This window comes from Aulostomus chinensis, chromosome 19, assembly GCF_037954235.1.
Source record: "Aulostomus chinensis isolate RoL2024-O1b breed Wild chromosome 19, RoL_Achi_v1.0, whole genome shotgun sequence".
Lineage (NCBI taxonomy): Eukaryota > Metazoa > Chordata > Actinopteri > Syngnathiformes > Aulostomidae > Aulostomus > Aulostomus chinensis.
This window is the reverse complement of record NC_141338.1, coordinates 18,311,879-18,336,432: the sequence shown is the minus strand read 5'-3', so window position 1 is coordinate 18,336,432 and position 24,554 is coordinate 18,311,879. Positions and strand designations below refer to the sequence as shown.

The following is a 24,554-nucleotide window of genomic DNA, read 5'->3' as shown; positions in this document are numbered from 1 at the left end:
ACACTAGAGAAGATAATGAAACTATACACCTGGTGTATGAATCCAAAATACTTCAAAAACAACCTCCTTTTCTGAGTAAAATCAGATGATTCAGCAGACAGGTAAAGCATGCCTACACCAGGTTGCTTCATCCAGTTCTTTGCATGAAAACAAGCTGGCTAATAAGCTCTTGATGTTAGCCAACTAGCCGTAGCCCTGTTAGCAAGGCTGTGCTAGTTTTGACTTTATTTAGTTGACAGGTGTTGTCCCGAGACAGCTTCCTGCATTTGCTCAGACATTTACTTTTACCTGTCATCCCTTGCGATGAGACAGTCTATTTCATGTCCTTCAGAGAAACTTCATTAGCACGAAAGCCTGTGTCTTTGCCCCATCTTTTTTTCACACGTTTGGCTAGACAGGTGTAGCTCAACATGTACTATACATTTGCTTTGACTGAGCCCAGCTGTGTGCAAGAACATGTTGCTAGAGTGGTGACAATGAAGGTGCATGCTGTATGTTAGGCAGTTAACAGTCATTTATCACTGTCAACATTCTTCATCGCCGCAGAGCCACAATACAGTCATGGTTAAATAAAACCAAAAAATATATATATAAGAAGTGATTGGTGTTAGTTTATTGTTCATGAACCAAATAATATTTTCAATCTTCAGGTCGTCAGTGCACACGCCCAGACAGCACTGTCTCTTCACTCTCAGATGATCGAAGGGAGGCTGGGCAGGATGCTGGTCCAGAAATGTACGTAACGAACTCTCAGCTTCTGTCCAACATAGTTCTTGTCCATCTTTGAGTTGATCTCCAGGTACTGGTGTCCTGTGGTGGTGAATCTGGGCCAGGTAGCTGGCACTTTTAGGTCGCCTTTGTTGGGATCGCTGTGGAGAAAAAAAAAAAAAGGAGCAAAATAAATTAAGACATTTATGGTCTAACTTTTTTTTTTTTCTAATTAAAGGAATGTGCTTGCATTTTGGGAAATACACGTTTTTGCCATCTCCCCCAGAGTCAGACAAGAAGGTAGATGACCCCTCTCTTCTCATTGCGTACATTAGGGAGCTAAGACCAACGTAGACCAGCTGACTGCTAGTTAGCTTAGCACAATAAATACTGGTGAATTGGAGGTGTTAAGAAGAGAAGGGAATCTATCTGCCTTTGTAGGTCAGGGGAGTATGATAGGTGTATTTCTTAAGCAGTGCAATGTCAAGGTGAATATGATAGACACTGATGTTCTTTTGACTCATAGACTTATACCCAGTTTTGGCAAAGTTGGTCCAGTAGGCGATCATGTAGCCAGAGACGTCACGGTGGCGAGGCCAATATCCCAGTGGGGTGGTGAAAGGCTTTCCAAACACATACTGCAGGTCATCAGCGTGGTCGGCTCCCATCCAGCCTGGGTAGGGTCTGCCTATGCCTCCCATACGGTTGGGCTCAGAGAAGTAGTAGGAATAGGTGCGAGTAGTTCTTTGATGGGACAAAAGGAGAACAGAGGTGTAGCAAATACGAGAGGCGTTAAATGATGTTGGGAAGAAATGTGGATGAATGTTTGAATTTTCAAACAGCAATTTAAAAACGAGCAATGCGTGACACAAATGACTTAAAAATAAATTGACAGTGACTTCTGCATGGAAAGATCTTCTTCTCACGTGGCATTGGCAGCATGAAGATAGAGGGCAGTCTGTGTAGGAATCAGGAAGATGTAGTCCGTTCCAATCTCAACAACTGTTCTCTTGATGATCTCCTGACTGGGCCTGGCTCCCCATGTGGAGGTGTATGTGGAGTAGGCATTATCCAAACCAGCCTTGCCCTTTTCTTTGGTGTATGCACCCAAGAGCCTTCTCATGTCCTCACTGAGATCAGGAACAAATAGTTTGGTTGACCCATTTAGCATTAGCAGTGTTTCACATCGTGATCTGATGACTTGCACTTACACAGCTGTGTCCACCAGGGGAGAGTTGATTGACGGAACATCCATACCAGTAAAGATATGTCCGTCCATGTTGTTGACTCCCGCAATGTAGTCGATTTCAGCCGCGTTGTGGAACAAGTTTTGAGGCTCATCCGGCAGGAAGTCCCCATCAATAACAGCGGACAGGATCAGGTTGTGTACAAGAGGGTCTGACAGAGGCAGATAGAATCAAACATGTACTGTTACTGTGGGTTTAACACATCTGGTGGAAAGAACTCTGTGGACTATGTGGTGTTGAGTCCTTACGATCAGGTGTACTGGCCAACTTGAGACTGCCTGCCAGCGTGAGCTGCTTTGGATCCGTCATCTTCAGACAGGCAACCATTCGGTCATCAGTGGGGCAATTGACCTTCAGCGCAATCTGGGTGAAGAAGGGCAAACCATCTTTGTCAGCCATTCCTAAAAAGGAGTGTCTGAAGTTCCACTGAAGGCAAGCGTGTCAAGTACCTCTTCAGCAATCCTGCGAGGATATTTGATGACGCCCCAGGGGCACAGGGCAACGCCACTCTGGGAGATCGCTCTCTTGATCAGCCCTCTGTTGTGGGGGGTAAGAGTCTGTGGGCAGATGTTTTAGTGCACTGGTCACCAACCTTTTCCGACTCAAGATCACCTATGATGCCAACAGAGAAAGTCAATATCTACCTGCTATTTATTAGGAAACTATACCCAGAGGCCTTGATACAGCTTCCAGTTAAAGTTAAATAATTAAAGGTTTACATTTCTATGTTGATAGAATTTCAAAGAACCTCTGTAAAATATTTACTGATAAAAGTTTAAAATGATGCAATTGGGCTGGGACAACTGCTGTAGCCTATCAAATCTCAGAGTGACACCATGACAAACTTACTGTAGCAGGTCAGATCCAAACTCCATTCAGAACACTAGCATTTTAAGAGTTATTTCTTGGCTTTAGTGTATAAGGACGTAACAAAGCTTGACTCCATATTTTGTTCAAATCAGTGTTATGATGTAGTGTCATAGCTTCTTTGAGTTTATTTCAAATCAAAGTTTTTGTGGATTACGGAGCAAAAGGCGGGTTACAGACGATGTTATAAAGTATCTACAGTGAGATAAAATATATCATGAGACACGTACGGATGCTGCGCTGAACGTGCTATTAGAAATGTTGGGGACTGTGGCTGATAAACATGGACCAATGAGAAAATTTACCGTCAGAAATACAGCAGCCCCTTGGCTTGATAAGGAATTAAAATCTGACATGGTCAGCAGAGACGAAATGAAAAGAACTGCGATAAAAACAGGTGACCCTTTTTTATTGGACCAAATACTGATCACTCAGAAACAAGATTACAAAAATGAACAGGCAAAAAAAGAGAATGTACTGTAAAAAAAAAAAAGAAAAAAGGTTAATGACTCAAAGCACGATGGGAAAACACTACGGAATACATTAAATAATATCCTTGGTAGAACCAAAGCAAACAATCCTTTTTTTATAGAGTCGGAGGGCACATTTATCACAAAACCTCATAAAATTACCAATCATCTTAACAACTTTTTTGTCACTAAAATTGAAAATTTGAGACAAAAAATGAATACTTCTAACTCCCCAATTTCAGAAGACTTAATCAAAAATTTCATAATGATGTTTAAACCTTGTAAATTTGGCTGTAAAGCAGTAGCAATTGAGGATCTGAGGAAAATGTTGGCCTCTGTAAAAATGAACATGCAGTTTGGAATAGACAATTTGGATGGTAAATTAATTAAATTAATGGCAAACTATATAGCGGAACCTGTATGTCACATTTTTAACTTGAGCCTCAAACAGAATATATTCCCTCATGCTTGGAAAGTTGCTAAAATTATTCCCTAAGAACGATAGAAGTCCCTTCAGTAATGACAACAGTAGACCAATTAGTATTCTTCCAGTTTGGAGTAAAGTTTTAGAAAAAAATTGTGTTTAATCAAATGCTTAATTATTTTTCTGTTGATAACCTTAATTCTGAGTTCCAACATGTATATAAAATGAATCATTCGACCTGCACAGCTCTCACACAGATGACGGACAACTGGTCGAGCCAAATACGTAACAAAAAACTTGTTGGTGCTGTCTTACTTGACTTCAGTGCAGCATTTGATGTCGTTGATCACGACCTATTGTTGAAAACACTTTATGTTTATGGTTTGAGTGGAAATGCTGTTGAACGGTTAAGGAGCTACTTGAATGGCAGATCGCTGTGTGTCTATTTTAATGGCTGTCTATCAGTAAAAAGAAGGGGTGCGGAGAGCGGGGTGTCCCTCAGGGAAGTTGCCTTGGGCCTCTCCTCTTCTCCATTTTCACAAATGACTTGCCCTGGGTGTTAAAAGAATCAACTATGATGATGTTTGCTGATGATTGCACATTATATAGATCCTCTAATAGCCTGAGAGAGCTTAATGAAATCTTACAGAAAAAGCTTGAATACGCATCAAATTGGGTAGAAAATAACAAACTAGTTTTGAATGCAATAAAAACAAAATGCATCCTCTTTGGATCAAACTATGAACTGAAAAAAAGAGCCGCCCCTTTCTCTCTCTATGAAAGGTTTAACTCTTGAGCAAGTTAAAAACGTAAAATTGCTTGGAGTCACCCGAGATGAACGGCTCTCCTGGTCTGGTCACTAAAATGGGTGGTGCAATGTCAGCTGTCAGGAGATGCAGGTATTTCAAGACTGATCATTCAATCAATATTGTAATAAAATCACTAGTTTTGTCGCACTTGGATTATTGCTCTGTTGTATGGTCTTGTGCAAGCACAAAGGATCTTTACAAACTGCAACTTGCACAGAACAAAGCAGCACGTTTGGCTCTTCATTGCTCACCCAGGACTAGTGTGGATAGCATGCATGATACTCTTGTCTGGCTTAAAGTTAAAAAGACAGATTCATGTGCAATCTTCTCATATTTTTTAAGAATGTTTTGATTCAAGCGAGACCTAAAGAGTTGTATGCTTTGATTGTGTATGTTAGTGACAGACACACTCATACCACAAGACAAGCAACACAACGTCAAATAGTTGTTCCAACACTGAAAACCAGTGCAACAGAGAAAACAGTTCTTTACAGAGCGTCCACTCATTGGAGCTCACTACCTCTCACACAGAGTAAACTTTAAAAAGGCTCTTAAAAACAGCGTTCTTCGAATGGAAGTGATAACTTAATCTTAATATTGTATTTGTTGACGCTAACTCTTACAATTTTAGAGGGGAGGAGCAGGGGTATTTGGGGGTTGAGGAAGAGGGTGGCGATGGGAGATCGGTGCATGAATTTGTATGATTTTATTATTATTATTATTATTATTAATTTTCTTTTTCTCATTGTTATTGTTGTTGAATTATATTGTGTCTTGTTTTTAATTCTGTAATGGGATTACTGTTGTGTATGGACCCCGGGAAGAGTAGCTGCTGCCTCAGCACCAACTAATGGGGATCCCATTGTCAAATCAACAAGTACACAAACACCCGACAACAGACATCAGAGTTTGTCGTTATGACCCTGAGTCATCTGTAAGTTTGTGCACCATTTACAGCAGCTGCAGTATCCTCTCTCCTCCCCTCAGTGTGTGTGTGTGTGTGTGTGTGTGTGTGTGTGTGTGTGTGTGTGTGTGTGTGTGTGTGTGTGTGTGTGTGTGTGTGTGGGGAGAATGACTGAGATTGTGATCAGGTAGATCTCAGCAATTGGTTCCTCCAGCCTCCCACGGGATGGGTCAGTGAGAGGGCCACAGTTGACTTGAACCTTCGAGCTTTCCCCTCCCCACAAAGTGCCAGGTGTTTGCTGTTGTTTGTGTTGTCGTGTGTAAGTACGGCATCAATCCTCGCGTATGTAGCAGAGCTCTGAGGAAGCATTCGTCGCACTCTATTATTTTGGTCAATGTTGTAAACATTCGTCAGTCATAGCAGTCAGAAGGAGAGGAGCCTCCTTTTTATTTAAAAGCACCTATTTTTCTTAATGTGTTATTTTAATGCGTGAAAAGAAGAGTAGAAAATGCACTGTTGTGGAAATTGGAAATGTCTTTTTGTCTTCCCTACAAATGGGACTAACATCTCAGATAGAGCCAAGCGTGACAGACAGAGGACAAAGCCAGTAACATGCACCTCCCTCCACACCTACTCAGAGTGGCAGGAGGCACGGAGCGCGTCTGTCCTTGTCTGCTGTCCTTGAGTGCCTTCACCCTCGAGAGTATGAATTATGTCCAAGACAAAGCTCCTCACCTGGAAGCTGACACTCGCTCCACCTGCAGACTCTCCAAAGATTGTGAGGTTGTCAGGGTCTCCTCCAAATGAGCGGATGTTCCTGTGCACCCAGGCGATGGCAGCCTGCTGGTCCCACAGACCGTAGTTTCCTGACAAGGAGCAAAGCCAGAAATATTTTACCCATGCGAACATGAAGAGCCATCACTTCAGCAGGAATTGCTGGAATTTAGACCTTTAACAAGATAACCTAGACGTCAGTTACCAGGGAGGCTGGGGTCTCCAGTGCTCAGGAAGCCCAGAGTTCCCACTCGATATCCCAGTGTCACGACTATAACATTCCCTCGGTCTGCGATCTCCTGCCCATCGTACAGGTAGTTGTTCAAGAAGTTTGCGCCCATGGAGCCTCCGGCCAGGTAGCCTCCTCCGTAGATCCAGACCATGACGGGCAGACCAGTGGACACTGGCAAACCAAGAGCATTCAAGGCACTTATGGTGTGGCTCTAACAGGGAGGAGACTCCGTGGGGTTCCCCTAGTCTTTACCTGAGCGGCCGTGAGGAACCCAGATGTTCAGGTAGAGACAGTCCTCACTGCCTCTGGTGTCAGTCATGAGCAGGTTCACCTGAAGACACCGCTTCCTGTACTCAGTAGCCTGCAGAACACCTGAGCGCATGCACACGGACACACACATAGACACACACGCAAGCACACACACACACACACACACACACACACACACACACACACACACACACAGAGGAAAAAGGATAAGATTGACTTTTGAATACTGCCAGGATATGTTTGTGCTTTATTTTGATATGACATCTGTTTAGGGCTGTGCTAGATCAGCGCTTCTCTCTACCATGGGTGGATCGGTGCCCTGTAATGGGCCACAAAATACTTTCAAGTTGAACTTCACTTTTTGTGAGAGAAATTATCCTTTAGTTATGTAGAATATTAATTTGAAATAGAATGTAAAGTAAAGGTTTAACCAATATGTTACTAACAATATTAACATAGTTATTAGTAGCCTACAATAAAACCTATCTTCGAACACTATCGTCAGTTTTAGCTTGATAAGCTAACTGCTAAAATTAAGAGGCTGGCTAAGTGTTGCAAATAATGGACAAGCTCTTGTGTTGTGTATTTGATTGATTTAATTCTAGGCCTCCTGCCTGCATAACAGGAAGTGGAGTTGTTGGATTTTATCACTGAATGAAAAGATGAACCAACAGTAACGAGGACTCTTTTTTTACAATTAATGGGCCCTGGCCAGCAAGAATAGCGGGGTCCTGAGGGAGGAAAGGTTGAGAACTGTAGATCCTGCAGCCGTAGCACTCAAGGTAGGTACTGAATTATGACCACGTTCCCACATTGACAGCTAGAGAGCACTGGGAGAGTGTGTATGCCTGAGATAGTGAAATGACATCATCAGACGTGGATCCGGTTCCACATCGGTACCATGATCAACGTGATTGTTCTTCTACCTAAGTTCTACCATCTTACCTATCCATCCATCCATCCATCCATTTCCTACTGCTTATCCTGTTAAGGGTCACGGGGGGGTGGAGCCTATCCCAGCAGCCTTCAGGTGAGGGGCGGGGTTCACCCTGGACAGGTCCCCAGTCCATCACAGGGCCAACACATAGAGACAGACCCATCCTTCCCTTATTTAGTCAAATTCCATCCACAACTTTTGAAGGAATCCTTTTAAGAGACAAACTATGCTGTTGATCACGTGACCGTCTTGGCGGAGGCCTCGTGACGACCTCAACTGCAAGGAGGGATGGAAGACGCAAGCTTTATTTCAATCTTAAGCAAGAGGATGCAGCAGGATTTTAGTTCTACCGCTGATTTTGAAAGAAGCAGTTACTCAGATACATACAGTTTAAGAGCACTGAATGATAATTTGTACTTATTAATGCGCTCTTTGACATTTATTGCAGTGGAGAACATTTATCTCTTGTTCGATCCATCTTTGCTGTCACCTGCAAACATGAACACATCAGTAAATGACTACGAGGCACATTATTAAACTGTTAACTAATGGTTAACTAAGTATTAACTAACTGCATTGTTACCTTATTGTAAAATGTCGCTGTGATGTGTTGCACCGGTCTACTCACCGTCCCAGCCCGGGTGCCGCTTTGGTTTCTCAAACCTCCCAGGAATATCAGCAAAGGGAATTCCTTTGAAGATGTCCATGTGGCGGCGGAACCCCAGGCGGATGTTTTTACCCTCCACCATGCCGCCCTCGGTGTACACCACCCCCAGCTGCAGACGTGAATGTGATACAAAGTTAAAGTTTCACTTCTCTCCCTCAGCGGCAAGTTGATGAAATGATTCAGGTTTGTAAGCTTCAGTTTGACTCATTTTAAAACGAGAGTTTGAAAATGTACCACATTTCATTCAGTAAAACCTTTTACTGCAATACTGAGAGCAACTGTTGAGATGTAGACAAACATTTGTTCCTTCACCTTAATCCATCAAAGTGATTGACAGATCTGGGAAGGACAAGGCTGCTTGTGGCATTCATGCATCTTGAGAGCTGCTTCACACTCACAGAACAGAACAGTGAATTTGAACAAGGATCAACTGTGGCGTAACTTACAGAGGAGGCAGACACCGTCTCCAGAAACGCAACAGCAACAGCAACCAGGATCCCAAGCTTCGCCATCACCACCGAACAGTAAGAACCAGGATGATTGCTGGACTGGATTTTTATAAAGGGGGACTCCTCCCCTGGACAACATCTGACCAGTGTGCAGTCTGTGGGCCCACTTTTCTCACTGTTACACAATAGATAATGTTCAACCCCCCTGTGTTGAGGATGATGAAGTCACAGGTTAAAATAGTTTGTGTTCGATGTTTTTAAGTTAATTCAGGAAGAGAAATGGACATTTGATTTAATGAAAACAGACTTCTTTAGTTATACATCAGAAACTGATTATGGAGCTCATTAGTTTCTTGTCTCACTGTATGGAGGCCCATTTCCACCAATAGAGAAACAAAAGCTAAAACTTGACCTTGATAATAAAAACGTCTAGTAAGGAGCAATCGTTTTAAGATTAAAAAGTCTTTTCATATCAATCAGAAAGGCTTAAAATGATGTGATAAAACCTAGTTAGGACTTTTTTATTAATAATGATGTGGAAACATTTGGTATCAAGACATGTTTATGGCAGAGCTTCCGCAGCCATCAAATACACACACACACACACACACACACACACACACACACACACACACACACACACACACACACACAAGTCATCATGCAAACGAAGGAACTGAGGAAACTTGAGAAAAATCATGTTGGGAGTCCAGTTCTGCTCCTTATGTGTGTCCTTCTCCATGCAACCAGAAAAGTGAGGCCTTATTAAAAAAAAAAAGAAAAAGAAGACACTTCAGTGCTTCCGATTCTTTCGAATGATGATTTCTGGAGCGTAAACAATGTTGATGGGGAGTTGTGTATCAGGAAGTTCTGCAGAGTTGACACAGCTGTCCAGCTGCCTCAAAGTCCCACTGTGATAGCTGATAGAAGTTTATCTTTGTTTCCTGTCATGCTGCAGACTTGAACTATAGAAACCCCTCCACCTGAAATAGATATAGGGAACATTGTCCGTATATATCAGTCGGCTCAAACAACCTGCAAAAACAGCTTTGGAAAAGAAAACAGACGTAAAACTAATAGCTGTATTAGCTGGGTCCAGGCCTTGCGCAACTGGAAACCTCGCCCAGCTGACGTGACGTGATTACGGCCTCAGAAACAACTGAGCACCACTGGAACACTAAATCTGCTGTACCTCCCCTTTAAAATGCAACAGGTTTTTTTTGGTTCACAACTTTTGTATTTTCTGGCTTACAAAAAAATATTTGATAACGTTTCATCTACAGTATATTTACATTTTTGTGCAAAATGTATCCAAAGTTCATAATTATCATAATAATAATAATGATTATTATCAATCCATCCCTCCATCCATTTTCTACCACTTATACTGTTAGGTGTCGCAGGGGGGGTGGAGCCTATACCAGCAGCCTTCAGGCGAGAGGCGGGGTTCACCCTGGACAGGTCACCAGTCCATCACAGGGCCAACACATAGAGACAGACAACCATTCACACTCACAGTCACACCTACGGTCAATTTAGAGCATCAATCAGCCTCGTCCCCTCTTGATGTCTTTGGACTGTGGAGGAAGCTGGAGTACCAGAGAGAACCCACACAGGAACAGGGAGAACATGGAGACTCACACAGAAAGATCCTGTGATGGAGCCGGGACTGGAACCTGGAACCTTCTTGCTGTGAAGCTAACATACTAAGCACTGCACGACTGTGCCACAACAATTATTATTATTGTTATTGTTATTATTTTAGCCTCTGTACATGCAAACAAGTGTTATTAATTACTCAGGCAGATGAGACCAGGAAAAGTTTTTAAATAGGTGGAGCTGTGATGAGCTTTTATGATGCTATCAATAGAAATGAAGAGACATCAACAAAAAAGACCGACACATTAACAGGGTAGTGGAGCTGTCAGTCAAACCTGTCCACACCCGCACCGTCCTGAGAAGAAGTCTAACGCCTGTGTGGGTGTCCAAGCTGAGGCCTCTCATCTCACAGCTGTTAGTGATTAGATCCTCGTTAGCGTATCCAAGCGGAAGGTAGAACTTAATGTTTGAAGAGCCAGCGAAATGTCTACGATCAATAAAACGGAACATTCTTGATGGTTTTTATGGATTCGCTGCTCTTTCAGGAGGCGTTGAAGCCACTGGAGCATGTGTCTGTTCCCTGTTTGTCTCCTTCTCTTGCAGTGTTCCTTGGTATTGTTCAAATAAATACTGTGGAAATGTTGAATCCGTCCCTGGTTTGATGATTTGGTCATCATGAAACCAGGCATCTTTAGCTTTGGACCAAAAATAACATCCCATGATCGACTGATTGTGTTTGATTCATTTACTCCTCAAAACTCACTGGCAAAGTGTGACTTACGACTGACAGCACAGACATAAAAATACTGTCCCACTTGAATGTGGTAGTACTTCATTTTAGATCCTTCAGTCCTTCATTTTCTACACCACTTATCCATTAAGGGTTGGGGGGGGGGGGGGCTATCCCAGCTGACACTGGGTGAGAGGCAGGGTTCACTAAATTCTAATAATATTATATTCTGGTACTCATAAATTGCCACGAATGCAGGTGTTTTTGTTTTTTTTTCCTTCCAGTGGTTCTCCTGGTTCACTGGGACAGCGTTCCACGTTCTAATATTCTCACTTGATTTATTTTAAGCAACAACGGTGAGTAACTTCCAAATACTGTTGTGTGCTTGCTACGTTCAGAAATATCACACTTTTGCATGAAACCCATGTTATTTGGTAAATTCAAAAAAAAAAAGTCTGATCTTTGCTGTCACTCTTTGAGTCTTCAACAAACGAGGGGACGCCGCTTCAGGAGAGTGGTGGTGGGCGTCTGAAACAAAGATGCTGTTAGGTACCTCAGGCTCACAAAGACGTTTGGATCATCAGGAGGGTCCGTAGATCCGCTGTGCAACGTTTCAGGTTGAGCTGACAAACTGTCGACGAGGAGTTTTGAAAAAGTAGGTTTATTATTATGCAAAACAAACTGTAGTTAAAAAAGGGCGCGGCCTATCACAGGACTCAGGTCACTCCACTGAACCTGAGGATGGAAAATCTTAAAGTTTGAGACAATCTATGTGGGATTGTGACCCTAAATAATTTGGTAATAGCGCCACCTAGTGGTTAATACCACGGAGGTAGTAGCACCATCTAGTGGTTAACACTAGGGAGGCAGTAGCACCATCTAGTGCAGGGGTCACCAACATGGTGCCGTGGACACCAGGTCGCCAGCGAGGACCACGAGTCGCCCGCGGGCCTGTCCTAAAAATAGCTCACCATCGCACCGATCACCAGGGAGCTGCATCTAATTTTTTGTTTCTATCTTTTAATCACACCTGCTTTGGTGTGAATTTGAAAATGACAATAGGCCTGTCCCAGATTTACCTACATATAAAACGGGTTTTTATCTATAGATTACATTTTTTTATATACAATATATATATATATATATATATGTGTGTGTGTGTGTGTGTGTGTGTGTGTGTGTGTGTGTCAAACTGGTAGCCCTTAGCATTAATTGGTACCCAAGAAGTAGCTCTCAACTCAAAAAGGTTGGTGGCCCCTGATCTAGTGGTTAACACCAGGCAGGTAGTAGCGCCACCTAGTGGCTAATACAAGGGAGGTAGTAGTGCCACCTAGTGGTGGACAAGTGTTCTTTGCATCCTTGGTACATGCAGGCCACTTTACCAACCCTAAAGGTTTGACTTCTGTAACTTCAGCTGTTCGGAGCTGCAGCGCCACCTTTGACCGAAAAATGCTGGACCTGTAATCATGGAATTTCAGGAGGCAACGACCCATCAATCATCTACCTTCCTGAAGCGGACGTATTTTAAAAAGCCCCTCAACCAGCGCTTGATCAGAGGCTGCTGTGAACATCAGCGACAGCACGAGGCTCCACGTCATGATCAGAGCTCAGGAGCTGCTCCTCAGCTGCTGGCTCAGGCCAGGCCAACTCTGAGTGCGAGCTCATACCGCTCTGAACTAGAGGCAAACGACAAGCAGTCAGTGTTTCTCTCTGAAATGAACTGTTCAGATGTTCAGCTGACAGCATCAGCACATGCAAATAAGATGAGCAGCTGGACAGTTTATACCTGCAAGATATGACATCATCACATCTGGATCCTGTTCCTCAAGCAAGGTTCTATCAGCCGAGGTTACACAACATGTGCGACCTACGTGTGGGACGACTGCATCCTGAATGTTCATGTCATGCATCTAAAAACCTAGACGTGCCCCTGTAGGTCGTGAGTGCAGGACACTGCATCGCTAAGATCAGACATGTCCTGTCTCAAAAACATGCAGAAAACTAGTCCATCCTTTTGTCACTTCCAGGCTGGATTACTGCAATTCCTTCCAATCAGGCTGCACCAGTAAGTCCCTAAAGACTCTCCAGCTGGTCAACTAGAACTAGTAGAAGAGACCAGGTCTCTCCTGTACTGCTTCTCTGCATGGCTCCCTGTCAAACTCAGAACAGAATTCACAATTCTCCTAACATACAAAGTCCTCAACAGTCAGGCTCCTTCATACCTAACAGACCTCATAGTCCCCTATTATCCAGCTGGAACCCTTCACTCCCAGGATGCAGGGTTACTGGTGGTTCCTAGAGTTTCTAAAAGTAGAATGAGAGCCAAGGCCTTCAGCTATCAGGCTCCCCTCCTGTGGAACCGTCTCCCAGTTTCAGTCCGGGATGCAGACACCCTCCCCTACCTTTAAGAGCAGACTTAAGACTTTCCTTTTTGATCAGGGTTATAGTCAGGACTGCTTAGGCTGGCCCTTAGATCTGCTGCTACAGGCTTAGACTGCTGAGGCTCAAGCTGCCACCCGTAGCTCCACCTGCTCACCTCCACGTCTGTCCATCAATCTCCTCCCTTTCTTTCTGTCCCTCTCTTTCCTTCTGTATTTCTGTCTTCCTCCATTATCTGTCTTTGTCTCTGCCCTGCTCTCTTTTCCCCCAATTGGTCAAAGCAGACGTCCGTCCCCACTGATCCTGGATCTGCTCCACGTTCCTGCCTGTTAAAGGAAGGTTCTGGTGGCTGCTGTTGCAGGATGTGCTTGCTGATGGAGAATTGTTGGGTGGAGGTTCATTGAAGGAGTGGTGCTGGACCTGCTCTACTAGTAAAGAGTCAGGAGAGAACTTTTGTTGTGGTTTGGCGCCGTACAAATAAAACTGACTTGACTTGACAGAGACGCACAAAATAAAAGACTAATTTTATTTACATTTAACACAAAAACAAGTACATTGTCTTCAATCACATGTAATCCAGAATTTCTGTCTCCATCTCATTTTCACTTCCCTCTGATGGCAGGAATTCATCCTCCTCATCCTCCTCGTCTTCCTCCTCCTCTGCATCCCATTTTGAAGCTGTGCGTCCGTGTCTCTTCCGTGTTGGTGGCGATGCTGGGGATGAAATATCAGCAGTTACGCAAACAGCCTCAAAGATCCCTCTCAGCTACGAGAGTTGTTACTGGAGCCACAGTGCGTCAGGACTGAAGGAGCTGGATTATCTGATTAGCATGGCAGCTAACGATTGCTTGTGGTCACAGGTTATTGTAGGACTGCCTAGTCTGGAAACTGTCAAGAATTTTCAATAAATCCTCGTCACAGTTTCACAACGAGGCCAAAGTCACATCTTCAAAAATGTGTCTTGTGTCCATCCAACAGTCCAAACCCTTCATGTTCCATCACAGCGGGACATTTAAAACTTACATTTCAAAGTCTCGGACCAGTAAACGTTTGACATCTCTGATAGAAAACTGTTACTGATACGGTTGGAGATGCATTTGCTCTGATGTGACGTGACGGTGACGCGTGTCCTCAGATGGGGGGGGTGCTCGCCGACGTATGATGATATTTTCAAGTGGAGTTATTTAGGCAAAAAAAACAGCCTTTTAGCTTGATGACACGCTCACCACGCTGGTGCTGATGGCAGTCACTCACTGTAACACACCTGATGGCGCCGCTGAGCAGCAGTTACAGCTCACCACGACGTCTTGATGGCAATTTCACTGAAGGACAGTAATCGTTCATTTCTGAACAATAAACTAAAAGGTTTGGCACTAGAAAAGGTTTGACCCGTGTGATCAGGGAGCCGAAAGGTTTGCAGCCAACGGCCTAAAACAAAACAAAACAAAACAAAAAAGAACCACATATGAAAAACACAGAGAAATTCTCAAGTTTGAGATTCCTGTGACGGGGCGACAGGGCGACGGGGCGACGGGGCGACAGGGCGACGGGGAGAGTCCCACGCGTACACAGAACGGTGATTTGTTAGTGCTTATTTGATCTTGTTTTACCTGGTTTGGTTCTGGGAGGAAGACAGCACATGCAGGTTGGATCACAAATTAAGCAGGACAAACACATTAAAACAAAATTCAAACTATAATAGTGACGGCGACAATTCAGCTTAAGGTTTTAATCCTCGGATCCGGGAGTAGCAGAGCCCTACACCCAGACCCGCGCAGGACTCGGACGTGCCACCACCAACATTCTGTCCTTACATGGTTTTTGTGCTCGGACGACCTTCTTGATCATGGACGAGATGATGTCCCTCAGCTTGTCAGTGGTGCCGACAACACACCAGCCGTCTCGCTCGTCACACACTTGTTCTGAACCATTGTTCTGCTCAGTCACCTGCTGGATACTAGAGACACACGCACACCATAGTGAGAGGCACCAAAAAAAAGAAAAGAAAAAAAAGTCCATTATCATTCAAATAATTGCCCCTGGTTTCAGGTAACTTCTGTGACATCATTGCGCTGTGGCGCTGGCTAACAAGCAGATGTTACACTGGCTGTGCCGGAGGGGACTGGCTTTCTTTTCTTTTCAACAGAAAAGAAAATGAAAACAAAAAGCAGACTTGTTCCGCAGTTTCATGTCAGTGTACCTTTCCAGGTGCAGGTCACAGAGCTGGTAGAACATCTGCCTGTGGGGGGGCAGCATGCCCTCTCTGAAGATGTAGGAGGAGTCCTGCGGACGCCAGACAAAGCTCAGTACAACTCCAGCTCATCTTTGCTCCTCCACTACACAATCAGTCAATCCCACTCGCTTCACCCACAGTTTCTCAGCAGATGAGACAACTTTCAGGCTGGTACAGATTTTAGAAATAAAAATTGGGATTGTAGAAGTCTTGGTGAATAAATTCAGAAACAATGTCAGTTAGCATCATGAAACTGTGAATGGTTAATCCTCCGTTGTTGAGACGCCATAATGGCTTCAGACTACCGGCCTGTGCGGGTTCTTCACTGACCTTGAGCTGATATGTGATTGGAGCTGGATCTCGACTGGTGCTGGGACCCTCCTGAGCTGGAAGCTCCATTACACTGGCTGGCGGCGGACCTGGACAAAAAAAAAAGAAACAAACCACACACAAACACAACCGGTCAGTTTAGCTTGGCAACAGGACAGTAAAAACAGTGTCAGGCAGCAAGACTGGACAGGTCAGGACACACGTACACAGGAAATGATGAAGGTATTTCAGAGAGTCTTATTGGTCCACTTATACACTTTCACACTGAAACATGCGTGTCAACGCGGGTTTTTGGACCCGCATTTGCTCGGCATTAAGGCCGATCAAAGCTTCCAGAAGACCCGGGTCTGAACTCCCGCTGTGAGGGCTGCGTGCCTGTGTTTTTCTCTCTCAAACATCATCGCACCAACAACGTCATCATTTCACATAAACATGCGCCGGAACACCGAGATGTAAACAAACGACAACGTGGACGTCGTCGAGTTGAACGTTAGCGTTGTCGCGTGCATTGCAATGTTGTCTCTTTGGCAAAGCATACAAACTCGGCGCAGACTGGAAAATGTCCGAGCGCTAATGCAGCGAAGGAGGACGGAGTTTTTGGCGAGTCTGGAAGGGAGCCGAAGAAGTTACAGGCGAAGCCTGACAGGCGGCACAGTGACAAAATCAGGATGCGACAGGAAGGTCGCGTGAAACCTGAGACGACGCGGGTTGCCTTTTTCACACTGCAGGCGAGCCGAGCCGAGCCGCTAAACACCCGGGTCGCTTGGTGAGTCAGTCAACGCGGGTCGAAATGCAGAGTCGACCCTTTCAGAGTGCCGAAAAACCTGTGTTGACCTGCGTTTTTGGTGCAGTGTGAGAGGGGCTCGAACAGAGGCAGCCTGATGCGGAGGTTACTATGGGTTGCCTGAAGGTTATCAGGCTGTGCTTTCATGAATCCACCTCATGACAGGTGACAGAATTCTCTAGACCTGACCGCACCCATTTATGCTGCCTTCAGATGCCGACTGGCCTCATTCCTACAGCGTGTTTGCTTGCTGGCGTGATAAACAGCGGCGGTATCATTATCACGTCACGTCTGCTCAGCACCCGGCTGTTATCCTGCTCTAGTAAAAGACACTGCTCCTTGATGTTGATTTGAAAATGTAGAATCTCCTCATCGTCCTTCTTCCTGGCGTCTCCGTACACACGTCCCCTGCACGCGTGTCCGTCCATTCCCTTCATCGTTCCATGAGGAGTTGAGTCCTTTGTTGCATGGAGGCCAGGTTGATTGTCATTTCTGAGTAACGTGAACATAATTTTCCATGACTTGTGCACTTCGGAGGGCTGATAGTGAAGCGTGAAGAGTTTACAACTTTCCAAACCACAAGCAGTGGAAACCTACTTATTCAAATATCACGTGACGGTCTCATATCACAGGATTAGGAACACAAATTAGAGACTTCAAAGTTGCGTGGAACGGCTTCAGTTTTTGTACTGTCAGTGCCACCTTGCTGCCACAGCTTCTGTCTGCTGCAAGCGGCTTGATTTACAAATCGTAACTGACTTTTCAAATGTGGGAGACCACAGATGAAACCGATTTAAACCGATTTTTAACATTTAATCGTAAGATTAACACACAACATGAGTCATACCGCACGTTTTTCAAATAAAAAGCCAACGTGGCCTTGGCACATAATACACTTCAATGTAACAGCCAGCAGCTGGAGGCTGCGAGACACACGGCAGGCCAGAAGGTCCAGCACTGCTCATCACTCCAGTCTTAGCTTTGGTATTACAGAACGTTGCACCAGCGAAGGCTTGGTGAGGGTGTGAACCCTGCAAGGTGTTTCGGGGCGACTCCGTGGGGTGGAATCCTCAATGACCCACTGAGCAGGAGAGCCTTTTCTCCCCCCACACCTCAGCGGAGCATTGTTCAGGCTGATTTACTTTTCCTCCATCCAGTTTACCTGCTCGACTGAGAGGCTACGGTCACGCTTCCGTAACGTGGCGTGGGAGTCACTGCATGAGTGCAAGCACGTGCACACGGTCTCAGCGCGGCGCATCCTTAGCTACAGGCCAACGTTGTGTACAAAAATATGCAACATCTGGTTGGTGATGGGGGGGTCGTGTTTGTGAACCTGTCACTGCTGGATCATTTGGGCCGAGCAGACTTGAGTGAGGAGTCAGACCCCAAATCAGCTCCACCAGCCAGTCGCGAGCGCCAAGCTTCAGTTCATCCACTCACCGGGTTTGTTGAATGTGATGGGCAGACTGTAGGTGAGGGCGCTCCTCTTGGCTTTCACCGGCAGGTCGGACAGTGAATAACCTGCAGGGGCGCAGAAGACAAACCCACAGTGACGCTTCATTAGGACTTGGACCGGCAAACCTGATGACATCACTGAAATGGCTGCTGAAGACGCCGCTGCTGAAATCAGACTACAGGCTCTGTGTTTGCTTGGTTTGTCTTTAGTCTCCCTGAAGTAAAAAAGAAAAAGAAAAAAAACAACAACAAAAACAAATAAACAAGCTGCTTCCCTCCCACTTCAGACTCCTACCTTCTTTGGTGCTACAGCGAATCCTGAAGTCCAGCATCTGGTATTTCTTGGACTCTGGGGTCTTTCGGGGGTCATAACCGAACCTCACCCACAGACTTCTCCACGGTCCCGTCACCTGCCACAGGAACCAGAATTATTCTGATTCTTTCTGAGACTTTATTATTAATTCGCATTATTATCATTATTATTATCATTGTCACCTTCATCTTATTGTTTGCATACAGTACCTGAACTCAGTGTGAATGCAACACACGTGACTGATCATAAAAAACACAGGGAAACACAGACACATCCAGCTGAAGACGCCGCTCTCAGGTACCGAGTGAAAGAGTGAGAGGGAAAGAACGGAGGGAATGTTGTGGAGGAGGAGATGTGATGAGGGAGTTGAGGAAGGAGTAAAAAAAAATGTGTGATGAGGAAAAGAAGATGTGTACAGAAGAAAGGAGAGCGGAAGGAGGACAAGAGCGGAGGAGAGGATGTGGGACAGTAAAATTTGATCTTTGGTGCATCCTAAAATTACGATGAGACACTTTTTGGTTTTATTTTTGGTTGGTTGTCCTCCGGTTGAGGACATTTCCCAGAGATAAACTGTGGCTGTGAGACGGTACAGGATGATAGGAGAACAGAACCAGGGGCAGCATCGTCAGAGTCAGCGACAGGGTGCAAAAAATGAGGCCGTTTTTTTGTTTGTTTGTTTGTTTTTATTTCAAATAGCTTGAAATGAAATGAAATATCAAATCATTGATCTCAATTTATTCTTCAGCCGTCAAACTAAATCAAGCCCCACTGTGGCATGTTGAAAGGATGTTATCAGCATCCAGGTACACAACCTCTGCAATCAAATCCATATGACACTTTGTGGCACTTAGAAGGAAAATGGGGCGGTGCGGAACACGCACGCACGCACGCACGCACACACACACACACACACACACACACACTTAAGAGCAACTGCCCCACCAAATCTCTCTGAGCGTCCCTGATTATACATGTAATGTAACTGCATGTGTTTACCAGGCACAGCGTGTTCCCCTCAGCTCACCATGTAGTAGGCGAAGACAGGCAGCAGCCGCTTCAGTTTATCAGGGTGGATGTTGATGTTGGCCTTGACTGCGTTCCGGGACCAGATGGGTCGGCTCTCAAACATCTAGACACAAGAGTTTGGTTTGAGATAAGATAGAAGCTGAAAGAATCCTGCTAAGCTATACCTGTGTAACCTTACAGCTTTGTTGGTGAAGATTCTCAGTCATTACGGTATCTCTTGAGCTCTATGTCGTAATCAACCTGACACCTCTCACCGGGGGGTGTGTGTGTGTGTGTTGTAGGCTCCCAAGGAAACTGAAACTGTCCAGATGAGTACGACACAGAACTTAAGAGATTACAGGATTCGCAACCTTCAATCAGACGCTGTTTCTGGAGCCTTGTGACGATGCTGCTGCTGGAGAGCTCCGGACGCGATGCGAGCCAAAAGCATGCAGACTATGTGACATGAATTCAGCTGCACCAGTTTTCAGACGGAGCGTCTGGCCTCTACTACGGCAACAAAGACAATGTCTTTACAGGCGGCTCCACCCCGGTTTCTTCAAAAGGTGGCACCCTGAATGTGGCAGTGAAGAGGTACAACATGCCAGCAAAGGGAAGAGAGAATGCAGCAAACTAGCTATTAAATACCAGTTGGGATATTTATCAACAGCGTGTCTTCAAGTCTCTGCATGATACACAAACTGGTTTGGATCCAGATGAGGTGAACAACAGGCTGAGCGATGAAATTTTGTTCAAAGCGGTCAGATGTGAGGGCGACTGTTGGCAGATCATTTTATTCCCTTCTTCCATTATTTTTAGGTGCTGGCACCATCGTAGCCTTTTTCCACATGCTGGGAACTTCCCCAGGGCCTAGTGACCGCTGGCGCAGCCTCTGGAAAGCCGCGCCAGCTGACTCGCTTCCTGTCCCCAGCGTGCCCTGCAGCTGACGCCATCTGCCCCCAAGTTTAATGGCTTCTCCCTTGACCCCAGTTTTTGCTTCATCCTGCTGACGGACCAGCAGGCACTGCCAGCCTGTCTCCTTAATGCACTTCTTCCTGATATGCGGGTTAAAACAGCATCGAATGCGCTTCAGTCTGCTGCCTCACATTTCTCCACTCACACTTGTGTACCCATCGATGAGAAGCTCAGTCATGCTCCTATGGCCCTGGAACATGATGACCAAAGTCCAAGTACCTGTTTTAGTTTCTCCTCAGCCTGCCTGCCATCCTCCTTCTGACAGACTTGTCTCCAGTTGACCCTGGCCGCCTCCAGGCACTCGGTGGGCACCGTGGGATCGATGAAGCTCACAAAAATGGCGTTGTGGGGCCGGCGTGCGCGATTCAAGCCAATAAAATTCTTGTTTGTGTTTTGCATCAGGCTGTGAAGAGGAAGGAGGAGAAACTCTGGTAAGTAAAGATCTGCCTGACAATACATCTAAAACACTGATAGTTAATCGGAAACAAGTTGTTGTTGGGTTTTTTTTAGATAATAGTGCTTCTTCACACCTCCAATTAGATGATGACAAATATTTACATTTACCAGAGGGAACAAGTAAGAACTGTCAGGCTGGATGGGTAAATAAGATTTTACTGACTTCTGATGGATGTCAGGCCTGTAGAAATAATCCACGGGTGTGTCGAGGCGCGAGAAGATGGCCGGAGGGAGGAAGTGCGGCATGGGCTGCTCAAAGAACTCCTGATTCTCGGTTTTACGGAGGATGATTTTGTCGTATAAGGAGGTGTCTTTTCCTTTTTCTGACTGCACCGCCAGGCACTGAAAGTCTGCCATTCCTGCAGACAGCAAACACGAGACTGGAGGAACAAAGCTCAACTGACCTTAGATGTTAATTTATATACAGCGTCACTATTCTGGAAACTGTGTCCCAGCGAAACAAACCTTGGAATTTGTACGTGGTTCCAATGACTCCCAGGACGTCCATGTGGATCTCTGCATCCTTAGGGTTCCCCTTTCGCACCCGCCTTCGCACCCTGAGGAGAAGGTTACTGGATGTGAAGCGGTTTCCACACAGACAGTGACAGAAAGGGTCTTGAGGTCGGTAACGTAGCTCCAGGCGGCGGTTCGGGTGAGCGAAGGTCTGCAGGAGGAACGAGACGAGGCTGGTGACTAGCGATCCTCTCAAAGAGCCACAGACGGACTTGAACGTAATGACGATGCTGATCTCAGTGTATTAGATGTGTTTACATGCATTCACGTTCACAGAAAATGACAAAAATATTATTTTTACAATAGTTTCTGGGCAAATTTATTATTCAACAAAATGTGTGGTTTTTTTGTGTGTGTGTGACAGGCCTGTTGTTGCCGCAGAGAAAGTAAAACCTGCACATATTCACATTTAAATTGCAGTACTTGTCTTAGGCTACACTGACCATGAATGGACTGTGGGAGGATGATCAATGCAGGCGAACAAAATCAATCTACTGACTAGAAAGACAGAGCTTTTCAGACTCATGCCAACAACCATGGCTTGGCTATTGCCTGGATTTTCCTTTAACACGTTTGAAAGTTAATAACGCAGCTAAAGCTACACAATAAATATGAACAATGACGAACGTATTACAAGTTCCAGTTTCTTCAGCCTGCTTATTTTGTTGACTTTACAAGTTAAATGACTTAATCCATTTATATTGTCAAGCGCTGGCCCAGCTCAATGGAACACGGCAGTAATGATTAACGCTATTGACTCCATCTGTGGTTCTGCCCTGCAACGACACGTCAACATGGCTCATGGGACGCGACATTTTTATTAGTTATTATAATATATTAGTTATAATAAGTTACGTTGTGGTAGTGCTCGGAGGGCTTTGGAGATATATATATAGATATATATCTATATCTATATCTATCTATATCTATATCTATATCTATATCTATATCTATATATATATATATATAATATATTTCCAACAACCTGTCGTAAAGAGTCTTACTTTGGAGACGGCTTGTTCACCACCGAGGGTCTCCAGCATCTTCCCCACGCTGCTCACCACCGCCGGATACTCCACACACACCAGCCTTTTGTCCCGCAGCTCCACGGCGGGCGAGCTCCCGCGGACATCGGCGTCCTCACTGTGCCCGGAGAGCGTGAGCTCCCTCAGGGTAAAATCCGGCTTCAGCCCCTTAGACTGCGCCATCTGCGCTGTTACATCTGGTTTTAATATTTAATCCAAGCTAGTTCTTAATGTCCGCTCGGGGAGTCGCACAGTTTCAGCGGGTTCAGCGCATGAGCGCGGGAGCACGTACAAAATAATGTCGTGTGGAAACACCAGAGGACACACACACATGGTTCCGCACCCATTTCATTCGTAGTTATGGTGATTCAAGGTAAACACTCGTGTTGAAAATGCTGTTGGTTATTATTTTTTTTATTTTGTTCAAGACCTCCAAAAAACATAAAAAATGACTAATCGTAATGTTTTAGAATCCAGTAATTCAATTAAATGACAGACCGATTTTCATGTCTTGTTAAAGAAATCCATCATTCCGGCGATACTGTTTTAATCTCCATAATCTTTAAATTATATTATGATTTTTAATACTTCGTTATTGTGTGTGCAGTTTTAAACGTGGAGAATAAACAGAAAAAGCAGCCACACGGGGACGAAGCGCCTGTTGTCGTGCAATATTTGGCCACATGATGGCGATATACAACCAAACAAAACTCGGTAAATAGAGGAAATGTCCTTTTAGTTTACTGCAAAATCTATATAGATCTAGATCCCTAAAAAAGATTATTATTCAGGTGATTGCCTGATGACGTAACTTATACCCAGTTCCATATTCTTTGCTGTGCCTGGTATTAAACTTGGATACTTTTATGACACACACCAAACTGGAGGATTAATTCTTTGAGTTGAGATGCATTTTTTATGTTCTATCAATAGTTGGAGTGAAAAGATGCCAACATGCCAGAACAAAACTGAAGAGTTGAAAAATGACCCCTTTTTTTCCTCCTTATTTTCACATTGGGTGCTGAGTGTTTGAAAATGCACAGGCGCTTAAAATGAAAAGTGCACTTGCACAGTGATGTAATTTACATTTAAATGAATTTTAATTGGCATAAAAAAACTTTCATCCAGGAGCCAGAACAGAAGTCAGGCACTGGGAAATGAAAGCTGTATCAGGCATATTTGAACATCCAGTACCGAGCTGGTATTCTTTGGAACAGTCGGGATGTGCGTCATCCATTTGTAATTCACGAACATGAATCAACCTCTTGCACTCTCATTCAAATCAATGAGGATTACTTGTTGATAATCACATTGCAGAATATGGCTGATATTTTGTTTTCCTTTAAATGCGTCTTTAATTGTATTGGCAGAAGGAGACATCCCTTGTTGTCAGAGAGACCTCAGTTAAGAAGATTTATGTGCTGCCCCTCCCAGAAATTGTCAACAGACTCTCATCCCCTCAGAGAAGACAGGAGACGCTGTGAGGAAACAGTTGCGACTGTTTACCAAGATGCTGTTATAAAGGCAATTATAGTGTGATGTGACATTGTGTTTACTTTTATTCTAGTCTGTCCTCTTTTCTCAAGCCTTTAAGGGAGTGCAAGCACTTAGCAACCTGACTGTGTGTATAGAGTTGACTCGTCTTCACTTTTTGAAACAATTGAATCGTCGTATTACAATTTAAAATGATCTTTTTGGTGAAACGGTTTGTTAGCGTCGCCATGTTGGATGTCCGCGTGGAAAATGTGCGCTGAAAGTGCTGAATAACTTGCGTCTGCTGGAGTGGTGCATTCAGGTGTAACTGTAAAGATTCACCTTTCAGGAGTCAGATTGAAAAAAAAAAGTGTCGTTTTGTGGCAGCAACTGATTAATTTTCAAGCAGCTGCAAACACAAAATTCCATTTCCATTTCCCAGGAGTTTAATTAGCTTTGCCCGCCCAACTTAGCTTAAATAAAGTCTCGATTTTTCTTTAATTTGAGAAAAAAAAAGACTTGTTCA

The 24,554-nt window shown here is 44.5% G+C and overlaps 2 protein-coding genes across 2 annotated transcripts; both read right to left on the bottom strand.

Annotated features, from left to right (window-relative positions):
• Positions 1-632: 632 nt before the first annotated feature.
• Positions 633-10,644, bottom strand: cel.2 (carboxyl ester lipase, tandem duplicate 2). The gene is made up of 12 exons (XM_086186808.1): positions 10,400-10,644; positions 8,756-8,933; positions 8,271-8,418; positions 6,688-6,807; positions 6,409-6,606; positions 6,165-6,295; positions 2,405-2,512; positions 2,204-2,318; positions 1,920-2,106; positions 1,635-1,838; positions 1,243-1,452; positions 633-869 (listed from the first exon to the last, which is right to left on the bottom strand). Exons 2-12 carry the CDS (start codon positions 8,819-8,821, stop codon positions 692-694), a joined length of 1,665 nt encoding a protein of 554 aa, XP_086042934.1. The 5' UTR covers positions 8,822-8,933; positions 10,400-10,644; the 3' UTR covers positions 633-691.
• Positions 10,645-14,005: 3,361 nt separating this feature from the next.
• Positions 14,006-22,869, bottom strand: gtf3c5 (general transcription factor IIIC, polypeptide 5). Its single transcript, XM_086187080.1, has 11 exons — positions 22,535-22,869; positions 21,483-21,681; positions 21,181-21,376; positions 20,781-20,964; positions 19,606-19,710; positions 18,564-18,678; positions 18,254-18,334; positions 16,030-16,118; positions 15,667-15,749; positions 15,281-15,423; positions 14,006-14,180 (listed from the first exon to the last, which is right to left on the bottom strand). Exons 1-11 carry the CDS (start codon positions 22,736-22,738, stop codon positions 14,032-14,034), a joined length of 1,548 nt encoding a protein of 515 aa, XP_086043206.1. The 5' UTR covers positions 22,739-22,869; the 3' UTR covers positions 14,006-14,031.
• Positions 22,870-24,554: the final 1,685 nt, after the last annotated feature.